This window comes from Bos grunniens, chromosome 13 (assembly GCF_055505025.1).
Source record: "Bos grunniens cultivar Pamir isolate PY7600 chromosome 13, Bosgru_T2T1.0, whole genome shotgun sequence".
Classification (NCBI taxonomy): domain Eukaryota; kingdom Metazoa; phylum Chordata; class Mammalia; order Artiodactyla; family Bovidae; genus Bos; species Bos grunniens.
The window spans coordinates 19,372,641-19,391,701 of record NC_141177.1 but is presented as its reverse complement, the minus strand read 5'-3'; the positions used below and the strand labels follow the sequence as shown (position 1 = coordinate 19,391,701).

At 42.0% G+C, this 19,061-nt stretch overlaps 1 protein-coding gene across 6 annotated transcripts in view; it reads left to right on the top strand.

Moving 5' to 3' along the window:
* The first annotated feature begins 3,305 nt into the window (after positions 1-3,305).
* The window catches only part of ACSS2 (acyl-CoA synthetase short chain family member 2), a 46,784-nt gene continuing 31,028 nt past the window's right edge, over positions 3,306-19,061 (top strand). For 4 of the 6 annotated variants that reach the window (XM_086332222.1, XM_086332224.1, XM_086332221.1 and 1 more), the window contains exons 1-2: positions 3,306-3,520; positions 11,670-11,865. In XM_086332222.1, the coding sequence (XP_086188348.1) occupies positions 3,343-3,520; positions 11,670-11,865 (374 nt within the window). In that variant the 5' untranslated portion in view covers positions 3,306-3,342. The remainder of the gene's footprint in view (positions 3,521-11,669; positions 11,866-19,061) is intronic. The other 2 variants (XM_086332226.1, XM_086332225.1) reach the window with 1 other exon arrangement.

The following is a 19,061-nucleotide window of genomic DNA, read 5'->3' as shown; positions in this document are numbered from 1 at the left end:
AGCCCAGGGACCAAACCTCTTCCTCCTTCCAGTTTGAGCTAGAAACCTCCTCAGACTCCAGGCTCCCTCATCGGCTCGCAGTCCAGTTCACTGACCGCAAACCTCTCGTCGACCCCAGATGCTGTCTCTAATGCCAAACTCCTCGAACCTCAGACCCCTTCTTGGACTCCAAGATCCTTATCTTCTATCTCATACTTCCTCCGACCCCAGAACCCTCTTTCGACTTCAGACTCCGCCTTCATCACCACCTCCGCCCCCAGCTCCAGCCTCCTACTTCAGCCACAACCTGCTTCTTTTTGAGACCGCTCCTCGGACGTCTCTTCTGGGTCGTCGGATCCTTCCCTGGACCACCCTCCTCAACATTTCGCCAACTCCTCTTTCAATCACAATCCCTTCTTGGAACCCAGACCTATTAGCAAGTATTGAGCTCATGTTAGGATTTTAAAAGCGGGTCTCTAGATGGCATTCTAGCAATCATGATTTAGTTGGCTGGAATGGAATCTCTGGAACCTGCGTGGTTACCATTATTTAAAGAGTTTTTTATGTGGTTCTGGAAAGGACACTTGGAGAAAGAAGAAATGGTGGTGGTAATGATACGGCAGGAATGGGCTGGGGTGGGAAAGGGTAGGGAATGAGTCTATGGGTTCTTCTATTCTGTCTGTGACAGCTTACAAACTGTAATCTTGGGCAAAATACCTAATTGAGTTCAGTATGGGTTTCTTCATCTGTAAAATGGAGAGAATAATAGCATCCATCTCTGGTTGTGAAGATTAAATTACATATGGAAAGTTTTTAGAATAGGGCTTCACACCTACTTAACACAGTAAATGCCATAGTCTTTATCATCATTTCCTTAATCTCGTGGATTCTCATCTTGTCCAACATGATCCAAACACTTGCCACTCCGACAAATTCCAACTACACCAGAGCTTGCTCTACTACCCCGTCTCCAAGGACGGGATGTTGGTTCCCTTTATTATTAGGCCTTTTGTCCAAATTTCCATTTAACAGTCTATCTGCCTGTCTTCCAGTACTCACAGACAGATGAGAATCATATTTTCGTTACCCTTCCCTGGACATGAAGAGAATATCTGCTTTTTCTCATGGTCTCTCCTTTCCACAATCCCTGGCAGAGGGAGGAGGCTGGTTAAGCCCCTGGCCACATATCCCCTCCTCCCCCAACCTCAGGCTCCAGGCTTAGAGATGACTTTAACCCTGTGAAATCCCTTTGGGGTACAGCATCTGCCATACCACCTGTAGACAGGAGAGGGCAGCAGTGTGTTGGGAAACCACTCTGGAGCTTAAGAGAAGAGCTGGGAAGAGCAAGAGGTAGAGGGCTGCCCAGAATTTTGTGTGTGGGACTGGAAGAGGACCGTTTATACTAGGACCGTGTGCCTTTGGACTAGAACTATTTGCCATCACTTCATGGCAAATAGATGGGGAAACAATGGAAAAAGTGATAGACTTTATTTTCTTGGGCTCCAAAATCACTGCAGATGGTGACTGCTGCCATGAAATTAAAAGACGCTTGCTCCTTGGAAGAAAAACTATGACCAACCAAGACAGCATATTAAAAAGCAGAGACATCACTTTGCCGACAAAGGTCCATCTAGTCAAAGCTATGACTTTTCCAGGAGTCATGTATGGATGTGAGAGTTGGACCATAAAGAAAACTGAACACCGAAGGATTGATGCTTTTCAACTGTAGTGTTGGAGAAGACTCTTGAGAGTCCCTTGGACCACAAGGAGGTCAAACCAGTCAATCCTAAAGGAAATCAGTTCTGAATATTCATTGGAAGGACTGATGCTGAAGTTGAAACTCCAATACTTTGGCCACCTGTTGCAAAGAACTTACTCCTTAGAAAAGACCCTGATGCTGGGAAAGACTGAAGGCAGGAGGAGAAGGGGACGACAGAGGATGAGATGGTTGGATGGCATCACCGACTCAGTGAACATGAGTTTGAGCAAGCTCCAGGAGTTGGTGGTGGACAGGGAGGTCTGGCATACTGTAGTCCAAGGGGTTGCAAAGAGTTGGACATGACTGAGCGACTGAACTGAACTGAACTGAACTGAATTTAGGATGTGCTGGGCATGAGATTAGTTGGACAAAGAACAAGAGAGCAGGTGGTAAGGGAGGCTGGGCCAGATGGGGTTCTGCGTAGGCTTCAGGAAGTGGGGGCTGCCTGCTTCCGGGCCTCAGAATCACTCTTGGATTTAAGTACTTGAGGATCCTTCCTGACTTGATGGCTGTTCTGTAAATGGATGGGTGGGAGTGGGCCCTTCTTGGTGGTGAGTACAGAGATGGAGGGTCCTGGCTGGTCCCTCCTTTCTGGAGTGGAAGGGATAGAGGGAAGCTGGAGGTATTTGAGCCCAGGTGTCTCTTGATGAAGTAAGAGACTGGGAAGGAAACAAGGGTGTGATTGATTCCTTCTATTTGCCTAGACTTTATTTCACAAGACTTAGCTTCAGCCAGATAAGGTGGTAAAAACTTCTGGAGGCAGGAGACCTAGGTTTGGCCCAAGTTACAGTCCTTTTTTCTGGGACTTTGTACAAAGTCCTCCCTTTCCCTGAGTCTACAATTTATGCAATGAAATGGGTTTGTTAGCAAAGACTTGAGGCGCCTCCTAGTCTTAATTTAATGAATCTTTGCATTTTAGGTCTGGATGGAAATTTGTGGAGGCAGGGAAAGTAAAGAACTCTCCTCAAGAGTGGAAGAAAATATGAGTTTCCTCAGGGTGGGGGTTAGTTCCCAGAGCGAAAGTGTGTCACCCGGAAAGGACCCTACTCCACCTGGCTATTCCACTCGGTGGGGTGACAGGCTTGTGCAATCAGATCGCGGGGCGGCTCCTCGATGGGCCTGACCAAACTCCGTTCGTTCGTTAGCCCAGCTCTTTCCTGCTCATGCCCCGCCCTAACTCAACTCTGCATCTGTAACTCCAAGACCCCACCCCACCCTGGTCACTCCATGGTCCTGCCTCCTCTCCTGTCACATCCAGCCTCGCCACTCCCGGTCACTCCACGGGCCCACCCTCTCGCCTGTCACGCCTGGCCCCTCCCCCTTTGCTTTCCCGCTGAGGCTCCACCCCTTCCGCAAGTAAGCTCCGCCCCATGCCCCAAGCAATGCTCAACTTTGGCCAATGGGTTTCTTTGCTAGCCCTGGTCCCAACACCACCAGGCACGGCTCCGCCCCTCTGGGCCTCTCCCCCTTGCACCTGCCTAAGCCCCGCCCCCGCCACCAGGCCCCGCCCCCTCTTCAGGCCCCGCCCCACGGTCGGCCTGTTTTCCGCGCCTGGGCGCCGGCTGCTACGGCCAAGGCGGCTACTCTGTTCGGAACTTGAGGTGATGGGACTTCCCGAAGAGCGGAGCCGGAGCGGCAGCGGGAGCGGGGCCCGGGAGGAAGCTGGAGCCCGGAGCCCGACACGGAGCTGGTCTCCGCCGCCCGAGGTCAGCCGTTCGGCGCACGTCCCCTCGCTGCAGCGCTACCGCGAGCTGCACCGGCGCTCCTTGGAGGAGCCGAGAGGTGAGGCAGGGCCCGGGCGGGCCTGAGGGACGTCAGCTAGGAGAGAAGTGGGGGTTCACAGGAGAGGGAGGAATTGGGGGTGTTCCGTCGGGAAATGGAAGTTCCGTGAGGAGATGGAGGTTCCCTTGGGAAATTGGGGAGTCGGTAAGGAGATAAAGGTTATGTGATGGAAGAATAGCGGTTCTTTAAGGAGATGGAAAAGGGGTTCTGGGAGGAGGGGGTTCTCTGAGGCGAAGGAGGAAATGTCGTTCTGTAGGAAATGAGCGTCTCCTAGGAGTTGGGGGGTTCGTTTGCAACTTGGGGGTTCGCAGGTTCTGTGAACGTCTGAAAGAGAGAAAATGTCCTGAAAAGAGAGTTTCTCATACGAAGAGTCGGGTTCTTAGGGGCCAGGAGCGCCTTGAAGGGAGGCGGGCCACGAAGAGAACTTTCTTTACCGCTTTTCAGCCCAGCTCAGCCCGTGCCTCCTGACAACTTTCGCCTGTGAGTCAGTCTCCACTGCTGAGGGGCACTCGAGTCCCATCCTGGCATCCCCAAGTTAGTAATGGAGATCTATTTTTAGTATTTCAGAAATCCCGATGGAAACTACCATGTAAAACTGAACAAGTCACTAAAATATTGTCTTTAAAATAAAAAAATTAGGGCTGGGATTGTAATAACTCCGTAATTCTGATAGGTAGTGCCATGTCTTTGAGACTCAAGCTGGGTAAGGGGATGTAGCTGAATTGGGAGGCGGCATGATGCTGGCAGTGGGACATGCATGAACAATCTGGATTTGATCTTGGCTCTGCCACTCATTTGCTCTTTGGTCTTGAGATTTTAAAACCTGTCTGAAATTCCTTTTCTTTATCTATAAAATAGAGGTAATAAGACCTGCCTCGAAGATTTGTTTGAGGGCTAAAATGAGTAGTAAGTGAAGTGTGCATTATAGAGTGCCTGATGCACAGCAGCGTTCACTAAATAGTGGTTAGTTTGATAACCATAAGAGCAATGTGGATGAAGCCACTATTGAGTAAGCAAGATAAGATTAAATCAGGTGTAGAGCCGTTGATTGCTGCAGGCAATGTCCAAGTTTTAGTGCTCAGACCTCGTTTTTTTTTTAGGTGTTCTTATAGATATTTGTTGACTAAATTTGTCTATGTAGACCACCCCTTAGACAAATATTACACTTAATCTTTTAGTTGACTCTTTTGGCTGGTAATTCTTTCCTTGTCAAGTTCCTACTCTTCAAAAAGATTTCATAGTAGGCTTCCTTTAATAGGGAAATGAGCCAATATCTTTAAATAAAAACACAATCACGTGGAAGTTTCATAAAATACAACACACACCTGTATCCACCAACTATCCTAGGATTCTGACTTCTTGGGATAGCACTGAATTTTTGTTGGGATTCTCTAGGAATAAAATATAAAGGCCAATTCATATACTGGCTCTAAAGCAATATCATCATATCTTCATCTTTCCAATGGAGACTTCCTAGTTGGCTCTTAGAGAGGTGATCTTATCTATAGACTCACTTCCTAATCAGAGTTCACTTTCAGATTAGATAACCCCAGCTTGTTTCTTTTTCTTTCTTTCTTTTTAAAATTGAAGTATAGTTGATTTATAATGTGTTTGTTTCAGGTATACAGTTCAAAGTAGTTCAATTATTTACACATATGTCCATATTCTGGAGAAGGCAATGGCACCCCATTCCAGTACTCTTGCCTGGAAAATCCCGTGGATGGAGGAGCCTGGAGGGCTGCAGTCCATGGAGTCGCTAGGAGTCAGACACGACTGAGCAACTTCACTTTCACTTTTCACTTTCATGCATTGGAGAAGGAAATGGCAACCCACTCCAGTGTTCTTGCCTGGAGAATCCCAGGGACGGCGGAGCCTGGTGGGCTGCTGTCTATGGGGTCACACAGAGTTGGACACGACTGCAGTGACTTAGCAGCAGCATGTCCATATTCAGACTCTTTTCCCTTATAGGTTATTACAAAACAGAGTATAGTCCCCTGTGCTATACAGTAGGTTCTTGTTGGTTATCTATTTTATATATATTAGTGTGTGTGTGTGTGTGTGCATGTGCTAAGTTGCTTCAGTTGTGTCTGACTCTGTGACCCTATGGACTATAGCCTGCCAGGTTCCTCTGTCCATGGGATATTCCAAAATACTGGAATGGGTTGCCATTTCCTCCTGCAGGAGATCTTCCTGACCCAAGGATTGAAGCTGCATCTCTTGCATCTACTGTATTGGCAGGCGTGTTCTTTACCACTAGAGCTACCTGGGAAGCCCAGTACTGTGTATGTGTTAACCCCAAACTTCTAATTTATCCCTCCCCTCCTACCTCAGGCCTCTTTTCACTTCTCTTCCCTCTCTATATTTTTTCCTGTCATGAGTTCATGTTTCCCATGTTTTCGTTTTTTTAAATTAAGGTAACATTATTTAAGCTCCCTGTATACAATATTGTATTTCTACTTCTGTGTACTCTATGGTGTGATCACCACCAAAAATTTAGTTTCCACCCATCACCATACAGTTACCCTCTTTACTCATTTTACCCTCCCCACTCCACCTCTGGTAACCAGTAATCTGTTCTCTGTATGTGTGTTTGTTTTGTTTAGTTTGGTTGTTCATTTATTTTGTTTTTTACATTGCACATATGAGTGAAAGCATATGGTATTTGTCTTTGACTCTGTCTGAAATTGTAAGTTTTCATTCTTTTTATGGTTGAGTAATATTCATATTACTTCCCTGATGGCTCAGACAATAAAGAATCTGCCTGCAATGCAGGAGACCCAGGTTCAATATCCAGGTCAGGAAGATCCTCTGGAGAAGGAAATGTCAACCCACTCCAGTATTCCTGCCTGTAGAATCCTTTGGACAGAAGAGTTTGGTGGACTACAGTCCATAGGGTCACAGAGAGTTGGAGACTTGGAGACTGACACTTTTTTGACTTTAATATTTGTATATCTATATGCTGCTGCTGCTAAGTCACTTCAGTTGTGTCCGACTCTGTGCGACCCCATAGATGGCAGCCCACCAGGCTCCCCGGTCCCTGGGATTCTCCAGGCAAGAACACTGGAGTGGGTTGCCATTTCCTTCTCCAATGCAGAAAAGTGAAAGTGAAGTTGCTCAGTCGTGTCCGACTCCTAGCAACCCCATGGACTTGCAGCCTACCAGGCTCCTCCGTCCATGGGATTTTCCAGGCAAGAGTACTGGAGTGGGGTGCCATTGCCTTCTCCGTATATCTATATAGGTAAATACATATCTCTATATATCACATCTTCTTTATCATTCATTTATCAGTGGACACTTAGGTTACTTCCATGTCTTGGCTATTCACTGTAAACATAATAAACATAGGAGTGCATATATCTTTTCAAAATAGTGTTTCTGTTTTCTTGAGAAAAATACTCAGAAGTGGAATTGCTGGATCATCTAATAGTCCTGTTCTTAATTTTTTGAGAAATTGCTATACTCCAAAGTGGCTGCAACAGTATGCATTCCCAACAAAAATGTATGAAGGCTCCATCTCTTCACATCTTTTTCAACACTTGTTTCTTGCCTTTTTGATAATAGCCATTCAGACATGTGTGAGGTGATATACCATTGTGGCTTTGACTTGCATTTTCCTAATAACAAGTAGTACTGAACATCTTTTCATGTATCTGTTGGCTATCAGTATGTCTTTGGAAAAATGTCTATTCAGCACCTCTGATCACTTTTTAATTGGGTTACTTGTTATTTTGTTGTTGAGTTGTATGCGTTCTTTATGTATTTTGAATGCTAACCCTTTATCCGATATATGATTTGCAAATACCTTCTCCCCAATGATGAGCTGTTACTGTCACAGTAACTCTTTTTGTGTATACTTAGCTTTGTATCCAGGATCTCACTTATGCTCTAGTCTCAAATTGCATAGGCCTGTAGAGCATTTTATTCACATATCATGATGTTATACCGTATTTAACATTACTGTGAGTCAGATTTACCAATTTTCCCTTCCAAATCTGCTCTTCTTCCTAATGTTCTAATCCCTGCCAGTGGCACTATCCCAAATCTTATCTATCTGTATATCTTATTTATTTATATGTTGCTAACTGCTTGCTGGGCACAAATTCTGTTTGTTTGATGTAGAGACTATTATCCCCATTTTTCAGAAAAGGAAACTGACACTTAGAGAGGTTAACTAAATTGAACAATGTCACAGAAGTACTTAGCGGTGGAGCTGAGATTTGAACCAACATAGTTTTGACTGCAGAATCTATACTCCCAGTAGCTATGCTAGGCCTCTTCCCTGATCCACAGTCTGCCTGTTATGAAATTCTATCAAATACTCTTTCCAAATATCTCTTAGGTTATCTTTTCTTCCATTTCCATAGACCCTTTTAATTCAAGGGAGCAGCCTTCTAATTGGTTCTCTCTCCCCTAGTCTCACTCATCTCCATATTTCTGGTATATTTAGAATTATCTAAACACTATTGGACTGATATGGAAATAGTGCTTTCATATGTCACTTCAAAAACTTTCAATAGTTCCCTATTTCCTACAGTTTAAAGTGAAAATTCTGCCTTTCTTTCAGAATCTCTGGATAACTAGCCTACCCCACCTTTCTATTCTTATCTTCTGATACTCCCTACCACATGCCCCTCATTCTACAACAGACCATTCTTGTTGATATGCTGTATACACAAAAGTCCCTTTCCCATCACTATGGCTTTGCCCATTCCCTTCTGTTCCTCTCTACCTAATCAAACTTCACCAGTTCCACAGAGCATTTCCTGATCATGCCAGTCCATTATTATCTTTTCTAAACTTCAGTACTTAGAACATGTGCCGAAGAACCATCCAGAATTCAACAGCTCCACCATAAAAAAAATAAAAGCAAGAACTAAATGATTATGTATTTCCCTGATATTCCAGTGGTTAAGATTCCACGCTTCCACTGTAGGGGGCATGAGTTCGATCCCTGGTCATGGAACCACACTGCCTGTGGCCTGGCGGGCCAGAAAACAAAACAAAACTAAGTGATTATAAAACTCAGATTTCTTCACTTCTTGTTGATGGACATAAATGTGGTTCATATATGGTTTTACATAATCTGTGCCTACTACTGTCACTTAAAATGTATTTTTTTGAGTATACACATATTAAATGTAGTTATAACAACATGGAACTTAGAGTTAGATCTTATTTTTTATTCAGGTTACTAGCTGTGTGATTCTTGGGAGAGTTTCCTATGTGTCCTGAGCTTCAGTTTTCTCATGTATTAAAATCAAGATCATCAGAGGGCCATATAAAAATTAAATGAGATTAGCTCAATCCTTGGACATTAATGGCATTCATTAAAATGCCAGTTCCCATTTGTTCTCTCATTAATGGCCATTTAGTACCCTATTGTATCACTACCATTAAAGAGATTTCATCTCTTTAGTTTTCATCGATTTTTTCATTGTTGAGCGTTAGGGTCGTTTCTAGTTTTACTGTTATAAATGGTGTTAGTATAAACATCTCTTGAGTAATCACTTTTTTCCCCTGTGGTATTATTTTCTTAGGGTGTGTTTCCCCAAAGTTAGCAGTTGAAAGAATATAAAACATTTTATGACTCTTGTCATGCATTGCCCTGCTGTTCAGTAACATTGTGCTAATTTCTTACAATGCTGTTATCATATAACAGATCGGTTTTCTAGGGTCACTTGGGCATTGAGTTCAATATTTTCTTAGTCTTTGCTGGTCTCAGAGGCATATAATGGCACCTTGGGGTTGATTTGATTTGGATTTCTTTAATTCATTGCAAGTTGTATAGAAAGAAAAGAAAGTGAAGTCACTCAGTCGTGTCTGACTCTTTGTGACCCAATGGACTATAGCCTGCTGGGCTCCTCCATCCATTGGACTTTCCAGGCAAGAATACTGGAGTGGGTTGCCAATTCCTTCTCCAGGGGAATCTTCCCGACCCAGGGATCGAACCCAGGTTTCCTGCATTGTAGGCAGACTCTTTACTGCCTGAGCCACCAGGGAATCTGGTGGCAAGATGTATACCATGTGATTTAGCTTTCAGTATATTCTGTCTTGTATACTCAAAAATATTTTATGTTTTAGTCTCATTGTTGCCAAAATCTTGTCTCTCTGTGTACCAATGCCAAACAGAAATACGGAGACAGAGTTATGGAGGAGAAGGAAAGAATAGCTTTATTACTTTGCCAGGCAGAGGGGGAACACAGTAGGCTAGTGCCTCAAGAACTATGCCTCCTCCCTGGTGAGAAGGGAAAGGTTATATAGTCAGGCAGGAGTATGTGATAAGGATCAAGGTAATAACAGTCTTGTATTCTTTCTTCTGCAAAGTTCAAAAGGGTGGGGTTCCTAACAAGATTGGATGTGTGGAGGGTCTTAGGTGGTCCAGTGTCCTAACCTTGATGAGCCTCTCTGGTCCTTTAATCTTGCTGTTTTACTGCTGTTCCTCCTTTGATGAGCAACTATGATGCCTTTTGGAACTGAGAGGTCATGGAGGCTGGATTCTTGCCTATAAGAAATGGGGGACAAACAGGCCTCTGTGCCCAGGAGTCCCACGGGGCCCTGCTCAACATCATTATCTCTATAATCAGACTGTATAAACTAAATCATCCAACTTGAACAAGTCACTTTACTTCTATAAATTTGATTTCTTGATATCAGTAAAATGAGAGGCCGATAACCTCTAAATTTCCTTGCATTGTTATGGTTCTGAGTGTCTCTCTCTCTCCTCTAGCTTGTGATCCAGTACTTAGACTATCCTAGGTGTTCTGCAACAGCATGTTTAACCTGTTGAGTACCTTTTCTCCAGAGTAACCAGGCAAATGTTTCAATATTGTAAGTCTTCTCTGGTTAAAACTGTACAATGACTTTCCATTGCTCTTAGAAACAGAAACTGTTAGTTGCTCAGTCATGTCCGACTCTTTGTAATGCCATGAGCTGTAGCCTGCCAGACTGCTCTGTCCATGGGATTTTCCAGGCAAGAATACTGGAACAGGTTGCTGTTTCCTTCTCCAGAGGATATTCCTGACCCAGGGATCAAACCCAGGTCTCCTGCATTGCAGGCAGATTATTCACCATCTGAGCCATCAAGGAAGCCTGTCGCTCTTAGGCTCAAATTCTCTATGCTTAGAAGGATTGCATGTTATCTGCCCAGTTTATGCCTTAATTTCTGCTATTCTTTCTCTTATTCTCAGTGCTTCAGCTTGAGGGAGTTCCTCTTAACGTATACCCATGGTTCTTTTCTGTCCCATAGTAATGTTTTTCCTGGTGGGAGAGTGGAGAAAAACTCGTATTCATCTTTCAGACTTTAGCAACAATGTCTTCCTCAGGGCAGTTCAAATCTTGACTTAGTAAATGTATAAGTAGATATCACTAAGTCATGTCCGACTCTTTGCAACCTCATAGATTGTAGTCCGCCAGGTTCCTCTCTCCATGGGATTCCCCAGTCAAGAATACAGGAGTGGGTTGCCATGCCCTCCTCCATGGGATCTTCCTGATTCAGGGATTGAACTTGGGTCTTGTGCTTTTCAGGCAGATTCTTTACCCACTGACCCACCTTGGGCAAATTATTTAGCCTCTCTGAGCCTTGATTTTCAAACCAATAAAATAAGAATGAAAAACCCTACCTCCTACGGTTGTGGTAAGAACTAAATGAGATAATGCATTTAAAGAGTTTAAAAGCCACATCTGGTACTTAGCAAGTAACACTTGGGCAAATAGTAGTAGGAGAAAGAGATGCTCATTAAGTAATTGCTGAGAGTGAATGAACAAATTTTTCCTTGTCATGGGAGGCTCTGTGGGTAAAAGATCTCTTCCTTTCATTAATTAATTCATTAGAAAAGTTACTGATTAACTACAATGTACTAGGCATTGTGATAGGCACTGGTTGCAGTTTGAATAGATGGTGAAAAATGGAGTGGATATTTTGAGAAGGGAGGGAAGAAACTTGAGTCAAGATTCAGCCCATGGGAGTAAAGATGGTTTAAGAGTGTGGTGGGTGTTAAGATTTGAGAGGTAGAAGAGGGACCCAGGTGATAGGTTCTAGAGTACAGGGCAGAGAAATTGTGATTTGGTGCTATGCATAGAATGGTAAGCCATCTGAGGATAAGTGTGCCTCAGAAGCTAAATGATGTCTGGGCTTCCTTTTCTGTTGTAGAGTTTTGGGGAGACATTGCCAAGGAATTTTACTGGAAGACCCCATGTCCTGGTCCATTCCTTCAGTACAACTTTGATGTGACTAAAGGGAAAATCTTCATTGAATGGATGAAAGGAGCAACTACCAACATCTGCTACAACGTACTGGATCGAATTGTCCATGAGAAAAAACTTGGCGATAAAGTTGCTTTTTACTGGTAAAAACACCTATCTTATAGCCTGTGGCAGATAAAAAGTCACCCTGACATTTATATAGCATTTTATAGTTCACAAAGTACCTTAAAAATCCATGCATTTGATGCTTACAACAACCCAGAAGAATAAGCAAAGTATCATTAACTTAATGTCTCAGGTGAGGAAAAATACCTCAAGTTAAATGACTTCCCTAAAATCATGTAACTAGTATGTGACAGAACTGACATTCAAAATCAAGTGTCCTGACTTCTAGTCTAGTGTTTTCAACTTGTAGTTGGAAAGAACAATGTGAGGGGGTAAATGGAAGTGAAAAGGACTATGTTGTTTTCTTATTCTTGCTTTGGGAGAAAAGTGGATTGTGGATTTTTCGCTGCCACCACCACTGTTATCATCATTACCTTTGATTGAGCTATATGCCAGATACTGTGCTCAAGTGCTTCACACATATTATCCTATTTGATGCTCACAACAACTAAAAATATATTATTTATTTTCCTCGTTTTACATATGTGAAAATGAAATTCTGAGATGTAAATAGATGACTTATTTGAAGTTATACAGCTAGTAAGAAGGACTGATATTCACATCCTGGTAGCACAGTTCCAGAGTTTTACTCTTAACCATGACATTATACTATCCTTCTAATTTCTTATACTAGCCTCTCAACAGCTTTGCAAATTAGGTATTCTTAGCCCAATTTTATAGCTGAAGAAATGAAGCATGCATCTCTGCTTCATAGTGAATAAGCTCATAGAGTGAGTAACTGGTGGAGCCAGGGTTCAAACCCAAGTCTGTCTGATTCCTTGTTTTTAACACTCAGCCATGCTGACTCCTCCACTGAAACTAAAACCCCCTCTTCCTAGCAACATAGCTTAGAGGAGATGTTACTAAACTGAACCTGAAATAGGACCTTGAAGTTCCAGTTATTGGGGTGTTTCTGCCACCAATCATAAGCACTTTGAGAATTAATCTGTTTCTTTTTTAAATCAGCCAGTAGGAGCATATTGGTATTTCACGGATGCGTTAAATTTGTAGTCAGTAAAACGTTGCCCAGTTTGTGTGATATATTAAGAAAAACCCTCACCTGAGAGATAGGAAATTCAGTTTCTCACTTTAACTCTGCCATCCACTTGCCATGTAACCATAGGCAAGGCATTTAACTCTCTGAGAGTCAATTTCCTTGTCCATAAAATGGGGGTAATATTAAATCCCACCCTTGCCCTATAACTGGATTGTTAGGAGAATCAAATATGATTTTGTAAAAGTATTTATTTATTTATTGGGAAACACTGTACAAATGTGAGTGGTCTGTTACCACATTACCATTGCTCAGGTTGGGGTCACTTTGCCACTGAAATTCACAGTCCATTATGCCTGTTGAGACTTTGTTTAGCTCCTGCCATGAGACTTTATGCTTGAGCTCCAGCTGACACTTGGGCCCATCTCCTAGGTTCCTCAGAGATCAGAAAACCTTTAAAGATCTGGATAGGAGATACTTTGTCTGAATTTGTTCCCTGGTTTGAAATCAAGTGCATGATGAAAGACTGGAAAGGCACAAGCCAGAATTGTTTATTCAATGGATATTGCTGCAGAATCCTTGAGGCCCTTCTTTCTAGTTTCCCTACCATCTGTACTTGAACAGAGCCTGTCTTTCCACATATGTAAAATGAAAGGAGTAGATTAGATCAGTGTTTTCCCAAGAATGCTTTTGAAACCACTAATTACTAGACATATTAGCAGGAACTTTTTTTTTTTTTTTTTCCGAGCAGAAGCTTCTTGATTCATGAAAAAAAAACAGACTGAGAAGCACTGTATAATAAATTACGTTTCCAGGATTTTCATTGTGTATTGATACAGTAAAGGCTCCAAAAAGTCCTACAGTAAAGATACCTGATTCATTTTAACATGGGATTTCTAAAGTTTATTTGAGCCCCAAACATTTTTTATAGCATGCGATTAACATCACAAGAAGCAGTATTCCATGGAACACTGATTTATGAAGCACTTGATGTATAATCTCTACATTTACTTCTCATGCAAAATTCTGTAACTCTGTAACAACACATTTTCACTCCATTTTTACATTGGTCAGTCAACCAATAAGAATTTTAAAGATATTGAGTACTCAGCCCTGAGTGTTATGGTACAGGGGTAAGAAGAATGGGAGACAAGTACCACATGGGCCATTATTATTCAAGTCTCAATCTACAAATAAATCACATTTGTTAAAAGAAAGTAAAGTGCAAATATCCCAGATATTTGTTTACTTCCCTTTTTTACCTCTATATTTTAAAATAATATGCTTACACTGCAATTTCTTTTGTTTTTGAAGAAAGCATTGACTTCCTTTTATGATAAATGAGAATTCAGTTCTTATATACTACTCCAACTTCTTTCTCTTAATCTCAACATAATTATACCTCTATTTTTTAGTTAATTTAAAATCAATGCTTATTTTAGAATAATATATGATTGTATTTCCTTTTATATAAAGATTTTTGTTTTCAAAGAAGTTAAAAATCACCTAAAATTTTCTTATACTATTTGCCTTTATCATATACTCAATATTTTTCAAACTATCATATAATTTATTCTGTGAAGTTCTCTTTTTCCCCTTGGTCCTAGAGCCTACCTTCTTTCTGCTCTAATTTTTATTAATGTTTTTAAAGTGACATCTTTTCAGTGATTTGCTCCAGTTGATACACTTCTTATGGAGCGATAGTATGACTTTCTTTTCAGCCTAGACATTTAGATAACTCAAGTGGCTTTCTTTTCTTTTTTCTGAGCAAACTCCTGGAAATAGTGAAGGACAGGGAAATCTGGAGTGCTGCAGTCCAAGAGGTCACAGAGAGTTGGACACAACTTAGAACTGAACAGCAACAGCATAGTGGCATTAGAAAATCACATTTAGGGCAGATCTTATATACAAACTGAAGTAAGCCACTAACAAAGTGCTTCAGTTAGCCAAGATAGAACACTATTAAGAAGAATTTGCCTTTTAACTTTTGACTTGACACATGGTAAATATTCATGGAAGAATAGTATTTTTAGAATTTGAAGTGATTGTTTTATTAGAATCCATCTAGGCCAACTGTCCTTACAGATGTAAAGGGTTTATGCAGGGATCAATTTATTCAATAAATACTTATTAAGGACTTACTATGTACCAGGCAGTATTCTGAACAAACAAACAAACTCTCTACCCTCTTGGAGGTTATATTCCAGCTTAAGGAGACAGACAAACAAATCAATAAATATAAGACAGGTAGTGATAAGTGCTGTAGAAAAATACAAAGCAGTTTAAGGAAAAAGGAATGACAGTGAAAAATGGGGATTGATATTGGCGGCCCTCTCTGATCAAGGTGACATTTGAGACGCAATATGAAGGAAATGCAGAATGTCATGCATATAGTTGGTTGGGAAAGGAAACTATTCCAGGTACATGGAAGAGTAAGTGTAGAGGCCCTGGGACAGGAGTGTTTTGCTACCTAGTGTGTTTGAATACTAGCTAGGAACTTAGCGTAGCTGAAGCAGTATTAGTTAGAAAAACAGAGTGATACGGAATGAGGTCAGCAGGACACTAGATTGTATAGATTGAAAGATTTGGGTTTTTTTTTTTTCCACAGTGAAATGGGGAACCACTGGAAAATCTTGAGCGTAGAAGTGACAGTGATTTGACTTATGTTTAGAACCTGTCTTTATGTTGAGAATAGACCGTTGAAGGGCAAGATTAGAAGCATGGAGACTTATGAGGCTATTATAGAAATCCATGTGAACAATGATAGTGATTGAAGGTGCTTCAGTTCAGTTCAGTCGCTCAGTTGTGTCCGACTCTTTGTGACCCCATGAATCGCAGCACGCCAGGCCTCCCTGTCCATCACCAACTCCCGGAGTTCACTCAGACTCACGTCCATCGAGTCGGTAATGCCATCCAGCCATCTCATCCTCTGTCGTCCTCTTCTCCTCCTGCCCCCAATCCTTCTCAGCATCAGAGTCTTTTCCAATGAGTCAACTCTTCACATGAAGTGGCCAAAGTACTGGAATTTCAGCTTTAGCATCATTCCTTCCAAAGAACACCCAGGGCTGATCTCCTTCAGAATGGACTGGTTGGATCTCCTTGCAGTCCAAGGGACTCCCAACAGTCTTCTCCAACACCACAGTTCAAAAGCATCAATTCTTTAGCTCTCAGCTTTCTTCACAGTCCAACTCTCACATCCATGCATAACCACTGGAAAAACCATAGCTTTGACTAGACGGACTAGACGGACCTTTGTTGGCAAAGTAATGTCTCTGCTTTTGAATATGCTATCTAGGTTGGTCATAACTTTCCTTCCAAGGAGTAAGCGTCTTTTAATTTCATGGCTGCAATCACCATATGCAGTGATTTTGGAGCCCCCAAAAATAAAGTCTGACACTGTCTCCACTGTTTCCCCATCTATTTCCCATGAAGTGATGGGACCAGATGCCATGATCTTCGTTTTCTGAATGTTGAGTTTTAAATCAACCTTTTCACTCTCCTCTTTCACTTTCATCAAGAGGCTTCTTAGTTCCTTTCTGCCATAAGGGTGGTGTCATCTGAATATCTGAGGTTATTGATATTTCTCCTGGAAATCTTGATTCCAGCTTGTGCTTCTTCCAGAAGGTGCTTAGAAATGGTCAAAATCTGGATCTATTTTGAGTGAAGAGCCCATGGAATTTGCTGACTTGAATTGGATGTAAGGTGTGAAAGAAAAGGGAATCAAGATTGTATTCAACAGTGGTGAGGTCCAGGACTAGGACATCTTGACCATTTTTGGACACCTATGAAAAGATTTTATGCAGGGGAGTGATGTCACAGCTGGGCTCAAGAAGATTAATCTGGATTCATATGGAAGTGAGAATATAAAGGCAGAGAGCTGAGAGTTTTGTTATTCAAGGTAGAGATGCCTAAACTGGGATATTGGTTGTGGGAATGGAATTGAACAATAAAATTATACAGAAATTTAGAGGAGAGAAACCAATATAGGTAACTGGTTGTGTAGATGTAGGAGAGACAGGCAAAGAAAGTGAGAGAAGAGTCAATTGTTCCCTCAGTCTTTATAGCACTTTACCTTTTTCAAAGGCACATGGTCATCTGATCCAAAAGCTAAATTTACCCTCTAGACAAGACTATGGTTTCAACCTCTCTTATACTTTCTTCCCCCTACCATGACAGGTAGGGGTGTTGGTGGGGATTTATGTGTATATGTATGTGAAAGAAATCAGTGACAAAGTTATTAGAACAGTCATTCACAGAGAGATAGTCAGTGAGGGACATTAGAGGTAGCTTTGGGAGTGAGGCCTGACTAGTTAAAGGGATAATGGCAAACAATGAGAAATTGGAGGATTAAGTAAAGGGTTTCTGAGGAGAGGGTAGAAAGAGTGGTTGGTGATTGTTTTTCAGGTGATTTATACAAGCTGCTCAGTCTCTAGGTTATTCCAGGAGAGGACCCCAATCTCTCAAGCCCCCAGAATTTGGTTTAGTCCATTCCTTCTACTTTTTGCTTTGGATTGCCTCTGGCTATCATTGTCTCTGAACCATCTCCTACCTCAGTCTCAACTGAAGTCTCTTTCCACAGGCTCTGGCTATTTTTCAATGCTTCCTTAGAAACTTCTGAGAAGCAGGTGTCTTTAAGAGTGATCTCAGGGCAGAGGCTCTGCTTTCAGGATCCCTTTATGTTCCCGAATATGAATTCGAAAGTATGCTATTTAGAGCTCTCCAGATCCTGGTGGGGTATGAGTGAGTGTGTGTACTTGAGGAGATGGGGATGGTTGAAAAGAGGAGATGAGCCCATGGTCTGACAAGGAGAAGACTGACTGTCAAGGTGACATGGAAAACTACAGCTCTAAAGTGTGTTGTCTTAGCATTCATGTCCAGGGACTCTATTCATTATCTAGGTCTGTGTCCTGGAGTTCATTTCAGTGATATTGGAATGGACAGACTTTTTTGTCCTCTATATCTTCACTAGTTTCACAATAGTGTATTTACTTATTAAAATATACCATTTGACCCTTGAACAATGTGAGTTTAAACTGCATGGGTCCACCTACAATGCAAATATTTTTCAACAGTAAGTTCTACAGTACTGCATGGTCTGTGGTTGATTGAATCAGCAGATACGGAGGAATCAAGGATATGGAGAGGCAACTGTAAGTTATAAGCAGATTAACCCCCATGTTGTTCAAGGGTCAACTGTACTTGCTAAGGAAAAACATTCATTGAGAAGGAATATGGCCTCAGACCATTCCCTTCCTCTCTCTGGGCCTTCCCTTTGTGAGAGTGATGGGAGGTGAACTACTGATACTCTGCAACACCCCTTCCTGCACTGATGTGTCAGGATTCTACAAGTGTTTGAAGAGGAAGTGGTTCTTAGAAGGTCTGTTGCACCGTGTAGTGGCTGTTTGGTGACTCAGTAGGCAGGCTGGTCTTCTGTTGATACGGTGAAGAAAAGGAGGATTTTAGAAGGTTTGGGGTGAAGAGGCTGAGGAAGAGTCTACTCCCCTCGCCTGGTAGCATGAACACTTTAGCACAAATACTTTAAACTAATGGGAGATATGTGGGGAAATAACTATGCTGGGAACAGTCTTTCTCCACTTGAATCAGATGGGCAGATTGTGGAGGAGGGCAGGGGTATTTCATGTTTAAGGTGTATTGTTAATTTTCTTCTCTTACTTCTCCCTGAGTTTTATGACCATTGATGCCTTAAAGAGTAATAAGTGGTGAAAATGAAACAACTAAGCTATGCTGTCCAAGACATTAGTCACTTTTTGAAAGTAGGTGGGATCTGAATAACATGTATAATAATAATAAACAGAATATGTTATATATTAATATATTATTATATGTACTAACATATGTAACAATAAGTGTGTAATAAATGGAGACTGTCTTGAGGCCTGACACAGTGTCCTGAGCCACGTCAACTACCTGTGTTTGTGTCTGGGCTGACTTCTTATACACGTGTATTGAGTAAATATTTAATGAAGAGAATGACTTTAGATAATGCCTATTTTTTGAGCCCTCTTAATCTCACTTGGAGAAGGCAATGACAACCCACTCCAGTACTCTTGCCAGGAGAATCCCATGGACGGGGGAGCCTGGTGGGCTACAGTCCATGGGGTCCCTGAGAGTCGGATCTGACTGAGCGACTTCACTTTCACTTTTCACTTTCATGCATTG